This window comes from Peromyscus californicus, unplaced genomic scaffold (assembly GCF_007827085.1).
Source record: "Peromyscus californicus insignis strain IS unplaced genomic scaffold, ASM782708v3 Scaffold_15__1_contigs__length_86483966, whole genome shotgun sequence".
Classification (NCBI taxonomy): Eukaryota; Metazoa; Chordata; class Mammalia; order Rodentia; family Cricetidae; genus Peromyscus; species Peromyscus californicus.
The window spans coordinates 5,786,597-5,810,901 of NW_026294447.1; the positions used below are offsets into that span (position 1 = coordinate 5,786,597).

Below are 24,305 nucleotides of genomic sequence, written 5' to 3' on the forward strand. Positions count from 1 at the left end.
ACAGTGGGAGCAGATGTGTCTCTGACTCTTTAGCCTGCTCTTGGGACTCTTTCCTTCCTGTTGGGTTGCCTTGTCCAGATTTGATGTGAGGGCTTCTGCCTTATCTTATTGTATCGAGTTTTGTCATGTCAGGTTGTTGTCTCTTGGAGGCATGCTTTTTCTGATGAGAGATGGAGGGGTAGTGGATCTGGGAGAAAGGGGAGATCTGGAGAGCTGGTAGGAGTAGAGGGAGGGAAAATTGTGGTTGGGGTGTATTGTATGAGAGAAGAATCTGTTTTCAATTTTTAAAAAAAGGAAAACAAAAAATATCTTCCCTTTAAAACCTTCCCCACTTCTCTCTCAACTAAATCATCTTTGTTTTCCTAGACACCCTTGTGATAGCAAGATGGCTGCCAGAGTTCCACACATTCCATCCAGACATGAGTCTATTCAGTAGATAAAATAGACTGTTTTCCTTTTATTTGTTGGTGTCTAATAAAAGAAGTTTTCCTAGATTTCCCCTCATAATTAATTTACAAAAATTATACCCCATGTGTATGCTTAAATTAACACAAAACGTAATCCCCATGACTGAGTTAACACAGACTTGGGGTTTCTTACCTCAGCACTATGAACATTTCAAGAAGGATAATTTGTTGGGTTGGGGGGGGGGGGGCTTCTGTCCTCTTCCCAGGAGTTGATCAGTGAGGCCCCAGAGGCTTCCCACGTAAAATAGACTATCATCATGCCTATGAGTTGTCCACTAGAACTACATAGTAAAACCCTATTGCTGAAAATACCACATACAGTGCTTCCAGGATGTGGAAATCAAGCTAGAACTGAGCTGGAAGCTTCCACCCAAATATCCCAGAAGAAAGTTCAGCAGCAAGCAGCACTTCCAAGACTTACTGATCACCTGGCCAATGTTAGAAAGTGGACAGTGTCACCCTACTACAGGCTGGAGCTGTGGGCAGCACTGGGGAGCTAACTTGCCCACACACGGGAGATCCCATTATTAAACTCTGAAACTTCATTGCAAGTCAGTGAAACACAGCCATTCTCTAAAACTAAATGAGATAAATTCAGGAATTGGGTCCAAAAACAGTATATAACAATACCCAAAACAAACAAAAAAAGATTGCAAAGAATAACCAAATCAGGAAAAGATTAAAAACAGTTCTCTCTCTGTCTCTGTCTCTCTGCCTCTCTCTGTCTCTCTGTCTCTCTCTGTCTCTCTGTCTCTCTCTGTCTCTCTGTCTCTCTCTCTGTCTCTCTCTGTCTCTCTCTCTCTCTCTCTCTCTCTCTCTCTCTCTCTCTCTCTCTCTCTCTCTCTCTCTCCTCAAATTAAAAAGAAAGCAAGCCTGATCTCTTTAGCTCTTTGTTATATTCCTGTAATCTGAGTCACCTAGAAGAATTTCTACTTGCTTTGTGTCTAATCCCAAAACTCACTGAACTCTCCCACTGGGAACAATGGTGTTCACAAAGTTTCTACATTCATCCCCCGCCCCAGCCAGTTTTCCCTCTGTTTTCTTTCCTGTTTCTTACAGTGTTGAAATCTAGCCAGACAGCCAATTACCTTGGAAAGCAAACTGTAGAGGAAAAAGAAGCACCAAGTCTTTGGTGTCGTTTTATGAAGACATGCAATCTTTAGAGCGGAGAGAGCTTTCTCACTGCAGGACATGAGAACGGGGAAGAAGCCAAGTTCTTTGGACAAACCCGTGTTTGTGAGTGCACAGGTGACAGCACTCTTGTTGCCATGCAGGGGAAGTTGTAGGTCAGGTGTGGGGGCGTGTCTATAAAGCCACGCCCCTTTGCAAGGAAACATCCAGAATACAGTTCTAACAAGATCTCTGGGCAGCTCAGGTAAGCAAGCAAAACTTCCAGACTACTCCGTATTCAATCTCTCAACCTCTGCTATGTTTAAATGATCAATTAATTGTTTTGCTATTTAAAAGTGAGGCTCTTGGCTAAAAGTGGGAAACATGAAATGAAGCTATATTTTGCTGCTGCTACTGACCTGGTTTCCTGTACTGGCTTCAGAGTTTTACTCTTAATTCATATTAATAATAGAATAAGCTAGAATTAACCTAAAATGACTTCTTTAAAAGAATCTCTGGGTGATAACAATAGTGCTTCCTTGTTTTTTGGTTTGGTTTGGTTTGGTGTTTTAGTCTTACTTTGTTTTTAAAATAACTTGTTTTTTTTTATTTATTTAACTTTCATTTCATATTCATTGGTGCTTTGCCTGCATGTATGTCTCTGTGAGGGTGTCAGATGCCCTGGAACTAGAATTACAGACAGTTGTGTGCTGCCATGCTGGGAATTGAACTCAGGACCTCTGCAAGCAGCAGCCAGTGCTCTTAACCACTGAGTCATCTCTCCAGCCCCCAAAAGTTTTATTTTGAATTACAGAAGTTTTGAATATTGAAGTAAATGGCTTATGTTAAATTACTGTTCAAAAGCACAAGCCTAGTGTCAGGAAATGCTAACTGGTCAGTGTTGATAAAGCCTGTTGGTAGACAGGAGAGTTGGTGCTTCCCAAAGGCATCAGATGCTCCTGTAATGTAATAATCATCTGAGTTCCTCCAAATATCTGTCCCTTGTGGCTAGAACTTAAGAACTCTTAGCAAGTCACACACTGACCAGGGAAAGCATCACTCATTCCCAAACAACAATATACAAGCTATATTGCCTTGAATACAGCCAGTACCTTTTTTGTAACATCTAACAAAGGTTTTTAATTTTGAATACAAAAAGGTGCTTGACAACAGTACATAAATATATAATAAGTACATAAATACTTGAAATTAAGAATTATGGGTTCCTCCTCAATCCTGAACTTTGTGTGAAAATACCACAGATGACGAAGTTGCACATCTCTCTCTCTTCTTGACACAGAGTCCACCTGTCCAACTCTGTTCCTAACATCAAGGACTTTCCGAATACTTTTGCCAGCTTAACTTTTCTTACCTCTTCCTTCTAAGATCCCAGACGAATCCGAAGCATTTTTTAACCTTCTCAAGGAAGGTGAAACTGTACAATCTCCAGGGTTTTTTAAATTATTTTTTGCCACTTATAGCTCATCTGGAGACCTTCTGGAAGCTGATAAGACTCTATTTCAGGTAGTTCTTCAACTTCTCTACTGCAACTTTCAGCCTGACTGAAGCTGACCTTCCAACTTTGGTTTGTGGCCCGAGGCTGCCCACATTCCCTGCTAAAGCGTGCCTTGGCTTTCCTTCCATCTTCCAGGTCCAAGATAGCCAGACCTAAGGGAACAAGATGGCATTCTAAAATATTTTATGACTTAATAAACTATAAGAACTGAAACGGACAGTGTTATCAGACATGGTTACTGTTTAACAGGATTTTTAGAGCCTGGGCACAAAGAGGTAATAAAATGGTTCTACTGGAGATTGTAGATGGGAATAATTCCAATAAGACAAACCCAGGACGGTAAACTTCATCAATTCGGAGAGGGGACAGAAGAGGCATCCCTGAGAATGAGAACATCCTGGAAGAGAGGGATAAGAAAGCATCTAGAGAAACCAGGTTCTACAAATGTCCTCCACAGTCTCAGATGCTACTTTACATTAACTGTTGTCACCAGGGGTTTTGCTGGGCCCAAATTGTTATGTCTTCCCATTTCCCACAATTCCTAAGAGAGCTAAATACATACAGCCAACTCAAGCAGAATCAGTAAGCAACCATTCATTAAATTTGGGTTAGGAAATGTCATTATTATGATGGAATTCACTGCCAAATAACACACATCTGCAGCAAAAAAAAAAGTCTTAAGAAATTTTAAACTAACATGAATACTCTCTGTATATTTACTTCTATTCTGTTATCCAAATGTTTAATTTTAGCAATGTGACAATACGTGGCAGTTTCTAAAGAGAAGAGTCGTAAACTGAAGGGGAAAGCTAACTGGCAGCTGGAAAAACGTGGGGAGGTTATGTGACTCCACAGCACTGAAGAACAAGGCTCCTCCACATTCTAGTTCGCTTCTTATTTGCAGCTGAAGCAGTGTTCTTTCACATCTAATCTCACTCTGCCAGAGAGTTCAGATGTTGTTTTCAGCTCCTAGGCCCAGAAAGATGGAGAGACAAAGAATCCTTGTTCGTGCTAAGAGTCAACTCTGCTGTGCATATTGTAGTTTGATGGTGCTGAGTCAACTCTGCTGTGCATATTGTAGTTTGACAGTGATTAATGAACAGGATCCTGTTTGAGTTTCACTGTGGAGCTACACACACCTGCTCTCCAATGTCACTCTGTGCCCCAGAACCTTCACGAACTTAGTATCTACTAAGATAGCTCAACATTTTTAAATGTTTGAAATACGATCCCCAATGATCTCTAATGTGACATCAAAAGAAGCACCTGTGAGCATGGGGTTTGTCCAAACAGTTTTTACTAGCAGACTGTTGAAAACGACCAGATTCTGAAAATTATTTTCTGCCGTCTAGCTGCCTCTGAGTGACTTTCTAGAAGACATGATGCTACAGTCCACTTTGGCCCTCTGCATCTTGCTGATCACGGTTTCTTCTAACCTTGCCATTGCTATCAAAAAAGAAAAGAGACCTCCTCAGACACTCTCAAGAGGTACTGTAATCTCACTGGAGTTTCTAAACTAAGTCATTTCAACTGTTCTCAAAATAGCTAGTATAGCCATCTATAGTCTGATTATAAGCAAAAAAATAACTAGGCATTTGCTATGTGTGACTTTAAAACAAACATTTCTTAAGGGAGATCATCTATTTTAGACAGTAAATAACAAAATTTCAAAGAAATAACAGCTCTTGGGTTTGGATGTTTGTTTTGTTTGTTTGCTTTGTTTTTGAAACAGGGTCTCACCATGTAGACTTGGCTGGCTTGGAACTTGTTATGTAGACCAGGCTGGCCTAAAACTCAGATCTGCTGCCTCTGTCTCCCAAGCATTGGGATTACAGGTGTCCACTCAATGAGAGCATTTTGATGCACCTATTGTAGACATTATAAAGAACTGGCTTGATGTCCATAGCTTCGATTGACTTTAGACATTTGCCTTTCTCTTCAACTCCAGAAAACTCTATTTTTTTTATACTTACAGTTTTACTTTGGTCTAAAAAACAAACAAATCTTCATATCCAAAAGGAGGATGAAGAAACAGTTCTCAAAATTGGTTTTTATATTTATAAGGAGCAGAAAAATCCTGAGAATTATTTGCCCCCACACGATTGATTCAAATAATCAGGATAGCCGTGCAGTGCTTGGCCGCTCTTTAGAATGGTGCTCTGAGCAGAGTGAACAGTGGCAATAATACCCTGTAAATGGCTTCCATGCTGTTCATTTCTTCAGCTCTACAGAGTGCCAGGTGTGTGTCCATATTGTGTACCTAAGTGAATTAATTCAACTTTAGCCTGGCAATCACAATCTATGTCTAGAAAGGCAATATATACTGCAAAATAAATAAAGGATGGAAACATTTCCCTGGATATAATTTATCACATAGCTCTCCATACAAACTAATAATTATAAAATAAGGAGCTGGATCTTGGGGGAGATGGATTCCCAATTTTCTAAGAAAGCACCATATTGATTTCCAAAGTGGTTGTACAAGCTTGCATTCCCACCAGCAGTGGAGGAGAGTTCCCCTAGCTCCACATCCTCTCCAGCATAAGGTGTCTTCAGTGTTTTTGATCTTAGCCATTCTGACAGGCGTAAGGTGGTATCTCAGAGTTGTTTTGATTTGCATTTCTCTGATGATTAGGGATGTTGAGCAATTCCTTAAATGTCTTTCAGCCATTTGAGTTTCCTCTGTTGAGAATTCTCTGTTTAGTTCTATAGCCCATTTCTTAATTGAACTGTTTGAGAATTGTTGAGACCAAGATTGGATAAAGCACAGGGACAAATAGCCAAACGAATGGAAACACATGAACTATGAACCAATGGCTGGGGGGTCCCCAACTGGATCAGGCCCTCCGAATGGGTGAGACAGTCGATTGGCTTGATCTGTTTGGGAGGCATCCAGGCAGTGGGACTGGGTCCTGTGCTCATTGCATGAGTTGGCTGTTTGAAACCTGGGGCCTATGCAGGGTCGCTTGGCTCAGCCTGGGAGGAGGGGACTGGACATGCCTGGACTGAGTCTACCAAGTTGATCTCAGTCCTTGGGGGAGGCTTTTCCCTGGAGGAGGTAGGAATGGGGGGTGGGCTGGGGGGAAGGTGAGGGGGGCGGGAGGGGGGAGAACAAGGGAATCCGTGGCTGATATGTAGAACTGAATTGTATTGCAAAATAATAAAAAAAAAATAAAAAATAAAATAAAATAAGGAGCTTAGTGACCTTCAACAACCCAAGCCAAACTACTCACTGCTCTTCAAGCCCTTCTGTAGTGGAGCTGGGTGGCTTGATATAACTGTAGTATAAGACGTTGGCATCCTGGGAGCCCATGTAGATGTTGATCTAAAACTCTGCAGCAAGGTTTTATTACACTTACCTATCTATCTATCTATCTATCTATCTATCTATCTATCTATCTATCTATCCATTCACATGCTGAGATCAGAAGACCACTTGATGAACTAACTCTACTCTCTCTTTCCACCATTTGAGTCTAGGGATCAAACTCCAGTCATCAGTTTTGGCAATATGAGCCCGTACCTGCTAAGTCATCTTGCTGGCCTCCTTTTTGACAAATTTTATGAAAATGAATTGGAATCCATATGGCTTACTTTGAACAACTTGATTCTACTACTTCAGTTATTAAGATACTATTTTAGTAGAGAAAATGACTACTAACGCTGACAGTGTGTTGAGAGCTGGTTTATATTTGTCAGCCCTTTGGCTATCTATTTCTGTGTTATAAACAGCAGAGAGAAAGAGGAGGAAAGGCAGGAGCAGGTGGAAGGGGCCTGAGTACAGTGTGTAGAGTGCAGCAGAGACAGGGCCAGACGGCTCAAGACAGAGACAGGGACAGACGACTCATGACAGAGACAGGGCCAGACGGCTCAGGACAGAGACAGGGCCAGACGGCTCAGGACAGAGACAGACAGGGCCAGACGGCTCAGGACAGAGACAGGGCCAGACGGCTCAGGACAGAGACAGGGCCAGACAGTTCAGGACAGAGACAGGGCCAGACGGCTCAGGACAGAGACAGGGCCAGACAGCTCAGGGTAGAGATGAGTGGGAAGAAAACAGAAGATAAGTGAGGAAAGGAACAGGGTTAAAATATGCACACACATATGGAGACCAACATTTTCTAACATCCTTTTAACCAAAGAACTGCCCTGGACCCAGTCAGTTCTCGATACAGTAGACTGGCATACAGCAGTTGCTCAATAAATGCACAGCTGGTGAATGAACAAAATCACAGAAGACCAAAAACTATAGCCAAACTAGAGACAAAAGTGCAGCCATGAATCCAGGCCTGGAAGAGAATTTAAATTCTGTCGCATTTGGCCCATTGTGATTATGACCTAGACTGTATGGAAACAGTTATGACACCATAGGTTCCCCTGCGGATTGTATCCATACCCCTATGGATATTTGGGGAGTTATATTGCTTTTTCTTTGTATTCCCAGGGACTAATGGATTAAACAGGACAGAAGATTCATTTATGTCCATGGAATTAAATTGAGCAGGAAACGAGAACTGGGATGTTTCCATTGCTAAAGTTCTAGTATTTGAGTGACATTTACAGCAGATGAGAGGAGCTGGAGAGGTAGGTGACTCAGCAGTTAAGAGCACTGGCTGCTCTTCCAGGGGACCTGGGTTCAAGTTTCAGCACCCCCCGGGCAGTTCACAATCCTCTATAATGCCAGTTCCAGGGAATCTAACTCTGACCTCCATAAGCACCAGGCACACATGTGGTGTATATACACACATGCAAGCAAAACACTCATACACAAAAAATTTAAAAATATAAATATATCTAAAGACCAAATATAAGCAAAGAAAGAAAAGTACGCAAGAGGCTCTCCCACATTTCTAGAGAAAGTTAATGTGAAATGTACTAAAGCAACATCAGATCGTCTTTCAGGATCATTACGGAGAAGACTCCAGGTAGGAGGCGGTACCAAAACAACAATGACGTCTTCCAATGTTGAGATATTAGATCTAGCACAAACAAGTCTATTATTGTCTCATTACTGTAAAATGGCACAGTCTTCGTAGAACTAACAATTCCTCAGAGAGTTAAAGCGTGCCAGGTGTGGTGGCGCCACCTTTAATCACAGCGCTCCCCATCAATAACTAATTTTAAAAAACGCCCTACATCTGGATCTTACAGGAGCATCTTCTCAACTGAGGCTCTCCTTTCAGATGGCTCGAGCTTGTGTCAAGTTGACGTGAAACCAGCCAGGATAATTGACCCCTTACCAACTTGACACTCAAACATATCACTGTTAAGCCATAACCATTCTTTCCTTGTTCATCCACAAGATCACACATTATTATCAACGTCACAATAAAAAACTGTTACAACCTTTAAAAGTTTCACAGTCTTTACAAATTCAAACACTTTAAAATTCAGTCTCTTAAAAATCTTATCTTTTTTAAAAAAGCCTAAAAACCTCTTTTAAAATTCAGTCTCTCAACTGTGGGCTTCTGTAAAATAAAAAATAAATTAACTACTTTCTTACTTCAAGAGGGAAGAACCAGGACACAATCACAATCAGAACAAAGCAAAAACAAACTCCAACAGTATAGATAAATCAATGTCAATATCTGGGATCCACTCATGATCTTCTGGGCTCCTCCAAAGGGCTTGGGGCACTTCTCTGGCTCTGCCCTCTGCAGCACACACAGCTTGTCTTCCAGTCTCCACCTGGCTCCACTCCACTGCTGCTGCTGTTCTTGGTGGTCATCCACGGTGCTGGCATCTCCAAAATGCCGGGGTCTTCTGCTGCAACTCGGCTGCACTTTCACCAACAGCCTCTCATAGGCTCTCTTCATGGTGCCAAGCCTCAAATTTTCTGCCTGGCCCTTTTCAACTTTTCAATCCTGGGTCTTCAACTGCCACTGAGGCTTCACCTTCACCAGTGGCCTCTCCTGGATTCTCACAGTGTCAAGCCTTGGCTGCTCTCCATGACCCCTTCATGCCTTCAAAACCCGTATCACCTGAGTGACTCTTACACATTACCAAGTCCAGCTGCCAGCACAAGGTACAACTTTGGCTGCCTCTGGAACATAGCTGCGGTGTACAGACTCTCAGGAAACACTTCCCAGAAGATTTCACCTCAGTGATGCTAGACTCTTCTTAATCATTGCTAATTTCTCAGCTCCAGTCAACCAGCATCAAGTATCCCAGCAAAGCAAAGGTTCCATATCAGTAGTTCTGGTATCTTATTAATCACAGCTGGCTATTCAGCCTCAGCTAACCAAAACCACAGATTCTTCACACAGAAAGCACATTGGAGTCTTTGCTTCCCTCTGAAACTTCACAAGCCAGGCTCCATTGTCTACATTGCTCTCAACATTCTCATCTCCAAGTTCTTACAGAACAGCTCACTGAGCTCCCAACACTCAGTGGTTTTCTAGCACAATGTTCCAAAGTCCTTCCACATTCGTCCCCAAAACAACATGGTCAGGTTTGTCACAGCAATACCCCACTCCTGGTACTAACTTTCTTCACTGCCTAAGATTGGCTCTATAGGATGGGATAATATTAAGCTATAGAAAGGTCATTAAGTATTAAATACATATCAAAACATGAAGTTTGAAAACATGCTAAGAGAAATAATTCAATCACAAAGACCACATAGTGGATATTTCCACTTACATGAAATGTCCAGAATAGGCGAACTATAGGGGTAACCACCAGATTAGGGGTTTCTTAGAGCTCGGGAAAATCTAGAGAACAGAGGGTAGAGGACAGCTTAAAAAAATAGAGCGTTTAGGACTGGCAAGACGGCTCAGCAGGAACAAGGGCTTCCTGCCGAGTCTGGTGACCGGAAATCAATCCCACTCAGGTTGTCCTCCGAGCTCCACACTAGGCCCCATCCCCACATTCAGATAAATGCATCAATAAATACAGTTTTTAAAATAGAGTTTACTTTGAGGTGTTGAGAATGTTCTAAAATTGATTATAGTGTTGGCCTCATAACTCTGGAAATACACTACGAAGAATGTGCACTTTCTGTGAGTGAGTTCAATCATATGTGCATAATACCTCAAAAAAGTTGTTACCAAAGAACAAATAAAGTAAACAAGAAGAAACTCAGAATCGTGATTATCTTACTTCATGATTCTGTCTTTGATAACTGCTGTTACAGACCTGTGGTATCAAACGCCACAGTCTGGCATCTGAACACAGGAAAACTCTAACCTAACTAACCCCCAAATATTTCTTTCCTGATAATTCAGTCTTTCTCCTGATCCATATCTGGGGCATGCTCTACACTCTACAGTATTCCTGGATGCTCTGTACCTCCCACTTCTCGAGGGCTTTATTCTTTCATCTCTAGCACGAATTCACAACTACTTCCGTCTCTTTTCTAAGGCCAGTGGAGCCTCTCTGCTGTAGTCGCCGCTTTCGATTTCCTTCTCTTCCACTCCATGTATGTTTCTAGAGTGTGTGTGCGTGCGTGCGTGCGTGCGTGCGTATGTGTGTGTGTGTGTGTGTGCGTGTGTGTTCAAACATGAAATTCTCATCCTTGAATGTTTTTCAAACAAAAAGTCAAAGTGGAACTTGGAACTCCTTTCCCTGAACGTGCACTGTCATAGCAGCAGTCAGCGTCCTTTGCTGTTCAAGATGCAGGCGACACTTCGTAGCACAGTCCGAAGGACTCCTGGATTGTCTAGAAGTATGCTAAGATAACTGTTAGTTCGTGTATATTCTGAAAGCTGGAGCTTCTGCATGACAGAGTGTCTTCTCAGCCACCCTCATCCGTCACCCAGCACTGATCTGTGCTTAGGACGTTCAAGGCTGGGTCGAACTTTCATGCACACTCCCAAGTCCCCCAAAGTACAATCTGAGAGGGCGCCACTTCTACGTATCTAGATATAATTTACTGTCTTTTGCACTGTTTATCAGCCAACAGCTTTGGAGCTGTCATAGGTCTGCAGGTTGACATCTGCTCATTAGACAGAGACCTGTAGCCCTGGAATAATACATTGGTTTCTCTCTTCTTCAGGGTGGGGAGATGACATCACTTGGGTACAAACTTATGAAGAAGGTCTCTTTCATGCTCACAAAAGGTAAAGTCCCTCTCAGTTACTGTTCATATGCCATTTCTCATGCCTCATGGAAGAACCAGAAACAGCCATGTTAGCTTCTGAGAGAATACCACAGTTCTTGCTCCTTTATTGCATGCTGTGTGGAGTCATAGCTGCTGTCACAGTAGTGTTTTAGCTACTCTTCTCATCTCTGTAATCAGACTCCTGACCAGAAGTAACGTAAAGGAGGAAGGATTCATCCTGGGACAGGGTTCAGGGATAGAATCCATCCCTGTGAGGAAGGTGTGGCAGCAGAGGCAGCAGGTCACATCACACTGGCAGTCAGGAAACAGAGAGTGGGGCCAGATGCAGGCCAGATGTAATCTGTGGGGACTGCCCACCGGCGCCCACTCTCGCCACCTTCTAAAGGTTCCACAACTTACAACCGTGTCAAACAAACAAGCCTATAGGGGACATTTCACATTCAAACTGTAAAAAAAAAAATGGTATTCTTTAGATGTAAAAGCTCTAAATACCTCTGTATGAATTTATTACACAGAGAAACTTGTAAATGTAAGCTGTATAAATAAGACGGTGTTTCATTAGGCACCACGCAGCCTTCCTAGGAAAGCAGTTTACAGGAACAGTCCTCCGGCCAGCCTGGTCAGCCAGACACCTTGAAGAGCTTCATTTCCCATTCACAGTCATAGTTAACCGGCCAAGCACTGGTTGAACATCAGCTGCTATGTGTCAGGCCCAGGCTCAATGACCAAGTGTGACATCATTTTCATCCTTAAAGATCCAGTGAATCTCCTGGAGAATGTGTCAAATATCTGATGCACGTTCATGTCCTATTAAAGTGAAAATATGAGAAATTAAATAAAATTGACTTAAATGCTCTCAAAACTGAATAACAATTACAGAAAAATCCCACTTCCAAATATGAGTGTAAGAAACAACATATGACAAGTTATAGCCTCAGAACATGTAGAGAATCTGCCCAGACAGGGTAAGATTTCATCTGGAAATTCTAGGACCATTAAAGACTGAGAATTCATGTGCAGCATGCACCACACACACTTACCACACACAACACTCACGGGCAGTATGTACCACACACACATACCACACACAACACTCATGTGCAGCATGCACCACACACACATACCACACACAACACTCATGTGCAGCATGCACCACACACACACACACACACACACACACACACACACACACACCACACACAACACTCATGTGCAGCATGCACCACACACACATACCACACACACAGATCTGTGTGTCAAATGGGTCAAAGAGGATATTAAGAGGGAAGTTTTTTAATATTTTGAGGCAAATCAAAGTGGAAAGTCAATATACTAAAACTTATGCAGTGTACTATAAACCGTTCAAATGGAAATTTTCTGAATAAATATATTTTTTTATTTGAAAAAAAAGAAAGTTCCAAATAATCCAATATTGTGCCTTTAAAACACCCTTAATACCCCCCCAAAGAAAAAAACTAAGGCCAAAATTAATATTAGGAAGGACAAAATAAAACCAGAGCAAACATAGGCAAAAAAAGTAAGCAAGAAAGCAATGGGCAGGACCATACAAAAAAAAGCTGCTCGTTTTCCTTTTTGGAAGAGATAAAACCAGCACAGCAGTAAACATGCCAGCAAAGACAAAAAAAGAATTCCAATAAAATCTGAATGAAAGGGAGAAATGGCAGATGGTACCACAGGGGTGGAGAGATGGTCGGAGCACTTACTGCTTTCCAGAAGACCAGAGTTCAATTTCCAGCACCATGTGCCTGTAACTCCAGCTCCATGGGATCAGCACCTTCTTGTGGCCTCCCTAGGTGCCTGCACACACACACACACACACACACACACACACACACACACACACACACACTCACACACACACAAAAGTAAAAATAAATAAACAAAACACAATGAAACAAACAAAACAGTATCACAGAAATGGTCATCAGAGAATATTTTGAACAACTATTAAGTCAATAAATTAAATATTCTAGCAGAAACATACTTCCCATATACATAAAACCATCAAAATTTAATCATGAATAGAAAATTTGAACAAAACAGTGAAGAAATTTTATTTATAATTTTAAAATCTTCCATCAAAGTAAAGCCCAGTATCTTTGTTTGGTTTTGAAACAGCATCTTATGCATCCCAGCTGGCCTCAAACTGTGCTCCTGCCTAAGCACCCCATACACTAGTTTCACAGCTGTGTGCTAACACTCCCTGCTGCCTACTAAACTATTAAACAACTAATACTAGCCCTCCTCAAATTTATCAGAAAAAAAGGAAAGAAAATAATATATTTAAATTTTGGTAATGAGACTAGAATTACCCTGGTAACAAAGTCAGGAGAGAAAAAAAAAAAACTATAGGTCATACCGTTTTGGTGGTCTGAATAAGAACGCCCCCACAGGCTCACACGGAGTGACACTATTTGAAAGGATTAGGACATGTGACCTTGTTGAAGGAAGTATGTCACTGGCAGTGGGATTTGAGGTTTTAAACGCTCAAGCCAGACTCAGTGTCTCTCTTTCTTCTGCCTGTAGATTCAGATGTAGAACTCTCAGCTACCTCTCCAGCACCATGTCTGTCTGAATGTCACCATGCTTCCCACCATGATAATAATGAACTAAACCCCTGAATCTGTAAGACTGCCCCAATTAAATGCTTTATTTTAAAAGAGTTGCCATGGTTATGGTGCCTCTTCACAGCAATAAAATATTGACAGAGACACACTTGATGAACACAAATGGAAAAATCCTTACCAACACCCTAGCAAACAGAATCCAACAGCATATTAAAAACACCATTAGCCATGGTTGAATAAGACTTAACCCTAGAGTGTAGGATCAATCAATATGCGCTAACAAGCATGGTGCCCGGACTGGCAGAATGAAGAACCATAGCATCTCTCAATAGATACTGGTGAGCATCTGACAGAACTTAACATCCACACACAGCCAACTAGCTCTGGGAGGGCCATCTCTCAGCACAAGAATCATATGACCTTGGGTCACATGCCCAGTGGAGAATCATATGACCTGAGGTCACATGCCCAGTGGAGAGCAGTTGAACATTTTCCGGAGAAAAGGACAGGAGATCCTACTCTTCCTTCTCTTCCACACGGTATCTCTGGATGAACTGAACAATCTAACTAAGCAAGATAAAAACGTAAAAGGAATCCAAATGAGAGCATATAAATGAAATCATTCCCGTGTGCACAGGAAATGACCGTGTACACAGAAACCCCCAAGGGCTGTTCGAGTTGATAAAAGATTTCAGGTATTATGGTCACAATGATGAAAAAGTAAGTAAACACAGAAACCGATATTCCTGATTATATGGCTTTTCTGCATAGCCCAAAGCCATATGCGATGGGAGAGGCCCGGAACTGAGGATGGGGAAGGGAGGGGGCACATATCACAAGAGTGAAGTTCTCTAACTCCAAGGCTTCTTTAGAATTAAAAAAGAAATCTCAAGTCAACACAAACAAACAAGTGAAGGATGTAATAGTTCAGGACAAATAATTCACACCTGGAACATATGAGGAGAATTGTTTCGTAGGAAGGTAAAATGGCAGTGATCTCTTTTCTTTTTGCATAGTGGGGAAAGTAATTTAAAACTGCTGACCAATTTTACCAGAGGTACAGCTTCTGTGGAGAATAAACCAACACTATGAATGCACAAACTCTTTGGTACACAAAATCAGCTTCTGGAAATCTATTCACAAACATGCACACACAGATGCAAAACCATACACAAATAACAACTGCATGTTTATCAAATAAGTGTTTATTCAAGTGTAAGTGGGAGATTGGAAATGATTTAAATATCCATTTTAAGGAGATTAATTAGAGAAGTTCAAGTATATTTAGTGGAATACCATATTTTAAAAAACTACAGAGTAACATCTAAGACATAGATTATACTGCAGATGTGCAGATACATGTTTGGCAGTCTTGTTTCATGTTTAACTTTAGAGAGGTCTCCCTAAACTGCCTTTGCTTCCTCCGCATCTCAGACCTGCTTCTCAAGTCTCCCAGCAGCTCCGGCTCAGGTGCTTACTGTACCTGTCTCGTGTTTTTTAGGAACACACCTCCACACATGCACACAGGTAGTGGACATGTCTATGGGTATAAACAAGACACATCAACACTGGGGAAACTGGCCCCCAAAACCTCTGGAAGATGGAATGACACCACTGCTTCCTATGGGAGACCGCTCTGGGAGGAGGAACTTTCACCTTTTCAAGTTTTAAGTCAAGTGAATTTAAAAATTATTTTGAAAGGAAAAGTGTACAAATGGAAAAGACAGTCTACCAAATGATGATAAGCAGTGAAGCCTGGGGCAGCCTCTGATTTCAGAGTCTCAAACATTCTCTCTCTTTCTCTCTGTCGCCTCTCTCATGTGGACATGTGATTTCAGAAGATTTTAGCTCAAGGATCACAGGTTCATATACAGTATATGAACTAAGAAATTATTTTTACTTTAAAAATATGAGAAAATAAAAATATAGTATTTTGTAATGTGAAAATGATGCTAAACTCACATTTTAGTGTTCACAAATCAAGTTTTGTTGACTCACAACTGCCCCCCCGCCACACACACACACACATTGCTTTTAGCTACTTCTGCATGGTAATGGCAGAGTTAAGTTCTGTGAAAGAAAACGGGGCAACAAATCCTCAGATGGTCACGCTCTTATGCTGAAGAACACAACAAAACAGAAACTGGAAGCCTTGTTTTAGACTGTAACTACTTCAGTTCCTGCCAGAGTCTCTGTGCTTTTCTTTAAACGGAGTAACAGCCCGTTGTAAACTGTTTAGAGTGAGTCTTCCACGTAAATGATGTAAGTTTACCTTGGATGCTAACTGCTACCATCTGATGCTGGAGTTCATTTCTCTAGACTTCCCACAGTCACCTTCCATAAGCACAGGCGCCCCTTCAAGATGTCTTGTAGATGCTGGGAAGAAGTGACAGCCAGTCAGGAAAGCCAAGTGGTCCATGCCCCTGCCTGTGGTACCTCAAGATGCCTACCCCCACTGAAGCTTGGTCAGAAGAGCTATCTAATAGAAAACTTCCTCGGCTGATGCGTACAAGGCTAAATATAGACCTGCCTATGAGAGCATCATTAAACATCTTAGGCTCAGGAGGTCTGACTCTAGCTTGACCTGCCTGTGTGAGCCTCATTGAATACCTTTAGGCTTAGCTCATGGCTCATAAGAAGTGTGTATGACATTTCACTCATCAAAGCTCAAATCTGCAACTTTACCAATGTCTGATGCTGGTGAGTGGCAGCTTTCTAATTAGCCCATAAACCCTAAAGGTAAGTTAGAAGGGTCTTATCCAAAATATACTTCTAATTCAAGTTTGAGAAGTAAATAAAATTAATCATTCAAAGTTTGTGTTTAACATTTACTGAGATTAAAAAACCCTGGATACAGCATAGATTTATGCAATCACTGAATTCATATGATTGCAATTGCTTTTGAAAAGATTTATGTTGCCCTGGAAATGTAGCCAACTAGTAAAGTGCTTGCCTAGCATATCCAAAGATTGATTACCAGCATCAGCAAATTAATTAATTAACTAATACATAAAATTTTTGTTGAATAAATGTGTCCTAAAATCATCTCTTTTGATGCCCAGGATTATCTTATTATTAAAGCCATATTTGAAAAATCATCCTATATATCTGTCTTAGTCAATTTTGTGTTGCTATAATCAAATATATGAGACTGGGTAATTTGTAAAGCAAAGAAGTTTACTTAGCTCTGGAAATTCAAGAGCATGGATATCAGTATCTGCCTGGCTGGGAAGAGGCCTCATGGCAGATGGCACCACAGGATATGATTGTGTACAAAGAAGATTAAAAGATTCCCTCCTCACAGCAATGCATTCTTGCGGAAACTAGTCCAGTCCCAGGAGACCAGCTCCTCTCCCAGGAGACACGTTAACGTGTCTTGAGGACAAGCCGTTATCTACCCGTATTATTCTCTACAGCCATTAGCCCCTTCCTACCCTTAAACTTTCCACCGCTTCATCATCCCACTGGGGCCCTACTTCTCCTATGAGAACCTTTGAGGAAAAGATGAAACCCAAACCATGCAAATATCTACATCGTTATCATTTTACTCACTCTATAATTACTGTTCTCGCTTTGCTCTTAGACTAGAGTCAGGAAATAAATTAGTTAGTATAGCTATTTCAGAGTTAGGATCAAAATGACCCTGAAAAATACATTAATAGGAAACTTTCACTTGAGTTATTTGTAAATTTAGGTTGGCACATGAATAAAGGATATGAAACTGGTCAAATAGGACTATTTTGTAAAAAGTTAAAAGATAAACCAAGAATATTTTAAGTTGACTTCCTAAAATCAACATCATGTTTTCATTAGAAATAAATTTTGTTCATAGCATGCCTTAAGTCCTGGAGACAGCATTGTTTTCTAATTATCTACACATGCTATAGTGGACCCAAGTGCCATCTGCTACTCTAAGCTGTGGTTCCTGTACCCCACACAAATTCTGACTCAGTATGTTATGAAGCCTGTGAGCTGACATTTGGTGAGTTCTGGGGCCACATACTGGATGACACTACCTAATATAGGCTTCATTGACATGAAGTATGAGTCTGAGATTGTTATTTAAGTATTGTCAATAGTCCCAAAAATTTAAATCTAATTCCATTTTATAATCGTATTCAGTATTAATCTCTTATCTTCACTCTATGCTTTCTCTGTCTAGTAACAAGCCATTGATGGTTATTCACCACCTAGAAGACTGTCAATACTGTCAAGGTAATTTTAGCTACTGGGATCTTACTGTATATCCAACACAAGGTGAACTTGTGAGAATTCTTCAGAAGGCACACAGGCAAATCCCATTTTAAAAATGTAATTCCCAGAGTACCACCATTCTACCAAGATGCGAAAAGACCAAGTGAGAGTCACCTAGGGGTGCCCTCTGGTAGCTGTAGCAGAAGGATTGTGAGTCAGAGGTAAACCTGGGCTAAGTGGTGAGACACAGTCCAGACAAAAGATTACAATGATTGTTTGTATCTGCTGAATGTGAAACTATGATATGCTCTTTGGAATGAGATACCCACTCTTCAAAGAATCAAAGTGATCAGGAAAACTTTCTGACAGGAATTGTTTTAACCAATGGGTTACTGAGCAGTGTAAATTATAAAGCTAGTGTCTTCATTAGTGTGATTGTCCCTTGACATCTCCGTGGAGATACTCTAGCTCATTGCTTCCCAATGAGGGACTAAATGGTAAGAGGACAAGAAACCATTTACACTCATGTCATTGATGTAAATGATAGAAAAACATAGTAGCTTTTATGTTGCAGTGACAATGTCTTGACCCTTTAAACTAACTGACATTTTGTCCCCATCACAGCACTAAAAAAGGAATTTGCCAAAAATGAAGAAATACAAGAAATGGCCCAGAATGGCTTTATCATGCTGAACCTCATGGTACATGAACTCAACAGTGTTTTCTTAAATCATAAAACTTCATGGAAAGTTTTAACTCTGTGTTGTTTTTTTTTTTTTTCAAAAACATGCAGGGTCAAGTATTAGTTACTACAGAATTTTAAAAGGCCCTAATATATAATTTCCTGAAAATTTAGCTTCTATTAGAATGCTACACAGTCCAATATTACTCATTTACTTCATCTTCTGCTAGCATGAGACCACGGATAAGAACTTGTCGCCAGATGGGCAGTATGTGCCGAGGATCATGTTTGTTGGTATGTGTACCATCTGTCAGGTGTGCAAAACTGGCAGGATCTCAGCATCCTCGCTTCCATTGGACTTACTCTGAGGGTTTAAGTTAAGCAGTGTTCTTTTTAAAGGGAGTCATTTCTAAACCAATCAATAACATTGTGTTCTTGTTAAATCTACAGCCAAAATTCACTATATTACTTACAGATTTTAACATTTAAAAGCAACTTATACTATTAAATCAATTTACCGATGCACTTTCATTACAATACCCCAAAATAGATTAAAAGAGAGCCATGACTCTCTGAAAAGGAACTGTGGGCTAATCCATCATGAATTCAATGATGAAGACTAACCTTGCTTATAAATTTGCCTGCCCTTGAGCTGGGCGGTGGTGGCGCACGCCTTTAATCCCAGCACTCGGGAGGCAGAGCCAGGCGAATCTCTTGTGAGTTCGAGGCCAGCCTGGACTACCAAGTGAGTTCCAGGAGAGGCGCAAAGCTACACAGAGAAACCCTGTCTCGAAAAACCAAAAAAAAAAAAAATTTGCCTGCCCTTGTTTTAGAGTAGGGAGAATGAACAACTTGAAGAATATGTGGTAATGTTTGAGTGACTTCATTTTTGTTGTTTTTGACAGACCCTTCTTTGACTGTCAGGGCTGATATAACAGGAAGATACTCTAACAGACTGTACACATATGAACCCCAGGACTTACCCTTATGTGAGTATTCATGAGTTCCACCGGGCAGTGGTGACAGCCGATCCTGAACACCAAAGGGTCAATAGTGACTTTTATCAATGCTCTCCCCAATTCTGATCTCTGGTGCTGGGCATGGGGTTTAAAGTGCAGATTCCCAGCTCCCCCCCCACACACACACACAAAGCCAGAACTTCCCAGAGGACTCAGAATCTCTGTTTTAGCAGGGTTGCCTACATCTTCCTCTGATCACTGAATTGTGAGATCAGTAAGAATTTAGCACACATTAAAATGACACAAACATTAACAGAGATAACTGTCTCCTGGTGTCAAAGACCCCATGTGCTTTTCTCAGATGACAATTTTGCCTGACTCTAATGCCTATAAATAATGAGGTACAAATTTACTTAGGCTTTAACCATTTTTAATAACAGTCACTATCAGCCATATTTAAGAAGATGATATTAGTCTCAGGTCCAGCAATACTGGATAAATGCAATAGCTAACTAAAAACAAGTCTCTCTCAAAGCTTACTGAATAAAACTGTTTATTGTTAATGAATCTGATGAAGCTACCTCGAATTGGTGTAATCCCTGAATTTGCAAATATTCCTTTAGCTTATAATATATATTATTTGCTAATGAGCCAACTAATATAAAAATTAAACAATCCAATTTTATATATTACCATTTATAAATTACCATTTATATAATCCATTTATATATTACCACTACTTTCATTTACTAAGAGCACAGCATGTGTCTCCTCCTGTTTCAGTGGTGGACAACATGAAGAAGGCACTAAGGCTTATCCAGTCAGAGTTGTAATGAAGGATGGGAAGACGATTCAACTCTAAGAAGTCAAACGTGTGACAAAAACCTCTGGCTCACTAACAAACACCGAATGTCCAAGCACACGGATTTTGTGACATTACTATTCAGATTTGTGACGTGTCTGTGATAGTTTATGAAGGTAAAATTGTATTTTAATAAATGCTGACATGCGTGATGATGCTGTGCTTTGATGTTTACTGACATCACTAGAAAAGACAGTCTGCCGTGAGCTCAGAGTTGCTGTGCTTTGCATGTGAAATGTCCTCGCTGCCTTGAGTTTTGCAGGGCTTGGTTCTCGGATAGTAAAGAAGTTCTGGAACTGTGGAAGGTGGGATCCAGCGGGGGTTATAGATCATGATGCTAGCTCATGGAGGGTTTCTTGTTCCTGACACCTTCTTATCTTGCTCTCTACTTCTAAAGAATTTCTCCAAATAATTATCAGGGAAGGATGATATGCCCTCCTGAAATTGTCAGTTAACCAATTTCTAATCCAGTTCTTCACAGAAGATGCCATAAGGTCAATAAAATGTCGTGTGTTCTTTTAAATTACATGAAAATTTCTGCCAAAGGAGCACTGTGGTCATGAAGGAACAATTTTCAGGAGGCAGGACATCTCTGGATAGTTAGCATTCCTAACCCACAGACACTGGTTGCATTTCAGAGGTGTCTTGAGACAAAAAAAAAGTGTACCTGGGCTAGATACACACTAGAAGCCATGATATACACAAAGGACAAGTACAATTTAAAGAACAAAACAAACAAAAAACTCCCTGTGGTAGTTTGAATGTAACTGACCCCCATAATCTCATAGAGGGAGTGGCACTACTAGGCAGTGTGGCTTTGTTAGAGTGGGGTGGCCTTGTGGGAGAAAGTGTGTCACTGTGGCTTTGAGGTTTCCTATGCTCAGGATACTGCCCAGGGTCTCAGTCAACTTCTTGTTGCCTGCAAGATGTAGGACTCTCACCTACTTCTCCAGCACCATGTCTGCCTGCACGTCACCATGCTCTCTGTCATGATGATAGTGGACTGAACCTCTGAAATTGTAAGCCAGCCACCCCAATTAAGTGTTTTCTTTATAAGCGTTGCCATGGTCATGGTGTCTCTTCACAGCAATAGAAACCCTAACTAAGACACTCCCTAACAACATTATGTGACAAAGAACCCCAAAGGTGCCATTGAGTTCCTTTTCTGTTGGCCATCTATTACTAGGAAGTGGGCCTACCTTTAAGAGTGATTTGCTTTCTCAGTAAGATTCCCTTGGAGAAACCTAAATTTTCATTTATAAGTATTTATCAATGGGAGATAGCTTCTGGGTCAGGGATGAGGGTATTTTTCCACTTCTCCTCTCAACTCTAGGATCCCATTTGGTCCTGTGAGGGCCCAGTGCATGCTGCTTCAGTGTCTGAGTTCATCTGTGAATAGCCCTGTGTCTAGAAAGCCTTGATTCTATGGTGTCCTCCATTTCTCTGGCTCTTACGTCTTTCTGTTTCCTCTTCTGCAGAGTTCTCTGAGCCCCAAGGAGAGGGATTTGATAGAGATATATATCCCTTTGGGAGATGAGTGCTTCAAGGTCTCTCACTCTCTACATAATGTCTGGCTATGGATTTCTGTATTTGGTCTCATCTGCTGCAATAGGAGACTTCTCAGATGATGACTTAGCAAGGCACTGATCTATGAGAATGTCACAATGAGTCATTGTATTGCCATGTTCCTTTAGTAGAACAGTAGTATTTGGTTTTCTCATTGGTACCTGGCCTATCTAGTCTCAAGTTCTTGACTACCTAAGCAGCACTGATTATGGGTCCATCTCATGGAGTGAGTCTTGGCTCAAATCAGATATTGGTTGGCTACTCCCATAAGCTTTGCGACACTATTGCACAAGCATATTTTTCAGGCAGAACACTATTTAGATAAAAGTTTGTAGCTGGATTGGTGTTTACCTTTCTCCTTTGGTAGCATGAAGAGTACCTTCCAATACCATGAATACTAGTCCATAGGGATAAAAGCTCAATGTAGGCACCAGCTCGACTTCTCCATGTTCAATGAATTGTGTACGTATTGTCTTCAGCAATGGAGTCTTCCCATCATTTTATGGAGAGCCACTGATAGCCTTAGCAATAGCCTGTGTTGTTTGGGGTTCCTATGGTACCTTACTCAATCAGATGTAACTGATACTGGAAGCTTTGTTTGGTCCACTTAGGTCTCTATCTCCCCCCATTATTTGGCAATTTCATTTAGATCATCTTTGTGTGTGTGTGTGTGTGTGTGTGTGTGTGTGTGTGTGTGCTTCTACTGTATTAGGTTTCCATCTGACCCCTCACACGGCCCTGAGTTTTAACTGTTTCTCTCTGTGTTCCCTCCCTCATCCCCTCTCCCTTCCCCATCCCTGTTTGATCCTCCCATTCCAGTGCTCCCTTGTCCATCCAGAATTACCTATTCTATTTCCTTTCCTAGGGAGATCTCCACACACACACACACCACACCCAGTCCCTTACTCCCTACCTGACCTTGTGGTCATACAGATTGTTATGCTTATTGCTTATCAATGACTTAACAGCTAACAGCTAACATGCACATATAAGCAAATGCATACTATATTTGTCCTGGGTCTGAGTAACCTCACTCAGGATAATTTTTTTTCTAGTTCTATCCATTTACCTGCAAAATTTATAATTTCATTTTTTAATGACTGAGTAATGTTCCATTGTGTAAATGTGTCACATTTTCTTTATCCATTCATCAGTTGATAGACATCTAGGTTGTTCTCAAGTTTCTAGCTGTTATAAATAAAGCATCAGTGAACATATTTGAGCAAGAGTCTCCATGGTAGGATGAAGTGTCCTTTGGGTATATGCTCAAGAGTGATATAGCTGGATCTTTAGGTAAGTCAAAACCCATCTTCCTGAGGAATCGCCACACTAATTTCCATAGTGGCTGTATAAGTTTGTACTTCTGCCAGCAATAGATGACTGTTCCCTTTACTCTACATCCTCCCCAACATAAACTGTCATTTGCTTTACTGATCTTGGCCATTCTGACTGGTATAAAATGAAATCTCATAGTGGTTTTGATTTGCATTTGCCTGATGACTAAAGATGTTGAACAAAGAAATAAGTTTTAAAATAATAAAAAATAAGTAAAAGTTTGTCCTGTATAATACTTAGGACATAATTATAGTATGTATATTTGTTTTTAATCTGGCTGTCAGATCTAGCTGGAGGACATGTCTTCAACTACTGACATGAGCACCTTAGTAGATTGATTGGACTCGGTCGGTCCTCCTCTTCTCTGTCTTCCCTCTTGCTATTTTTACACTTCAAACAGGAACATTTCATATTCTTTTATAATATATGGTGTACATCATCATTTTATATTTGAACTCAGTCTCTCAATTTCTAAGATCAAATTAGTCCATTAGGGACTGAAGGGGGGCTCAGGTTACCACCTGAGCTGCCATGCAAGCATGAGGACCTGAGTTCAATCCCCAGCAGGCATGTAAATAAAGCCAGGCATTGTGCTACCCACCTGAAACTGCAGTGCTGGGTGGAGACGCGTGGGTCTCTGGGGCTCACTGCTCAGTCAGTCTACCTCCAGCTAAGCAAGCTCCAGCCCCAGGCCAATGAGAGACTCAACACAAGCAAACAGACAAAAATGAGCATTCTCGTGCACAAGTGTACACACAGAAAGACCATATTTTTAAAATATTTACTTTCCTTATTAGCCAACATCTATTTTCTTTTTTGTGCTAGATATGGCATTTGCTACAGTGTATTCAAAGACAGACTGGAAAAAATGACAGCCATCTCCCTCCTCTGTGGATTTCTGTCTGGTTGTAAGATGTGCACACCATCACCAAGAGCAAACAATCCCTTTCTGCAGTGTCATGGA

General features: G+C 41.0%; 1 protein-coding gene across 1 annotated transcript; it reads left to right on the plus strand.

Annotated features, from left to right (window-relative positions):
- The first annotated feature begins 4,472 nt into the window (after positions 1–4,472).
- Positions 4,473–20,411, plus strand: Agr3 (anterior gradient 3, protein disulphide isomerase family member). Its single transcript, XM_052738163.1, has 7 exons — positions 4,473–4,581; positions 11,090–11,153; positions 17,906–17,958; positions 18,562–18,638; positions 18,850–18,913; positions 19,525–19,608; positions 20,362–20,411. The coding sequence occupies exons 1-7, from the start codon at positions 4,473–4,475 to the stop codon at positions 20,409–20,411; spliced, it is 501 nt and encodes a 166-aa protein (XP_052594123.1).
- The last annotated feature ends 3,894 nt before the right edge of the window (positions 20,412–24,305 follow it).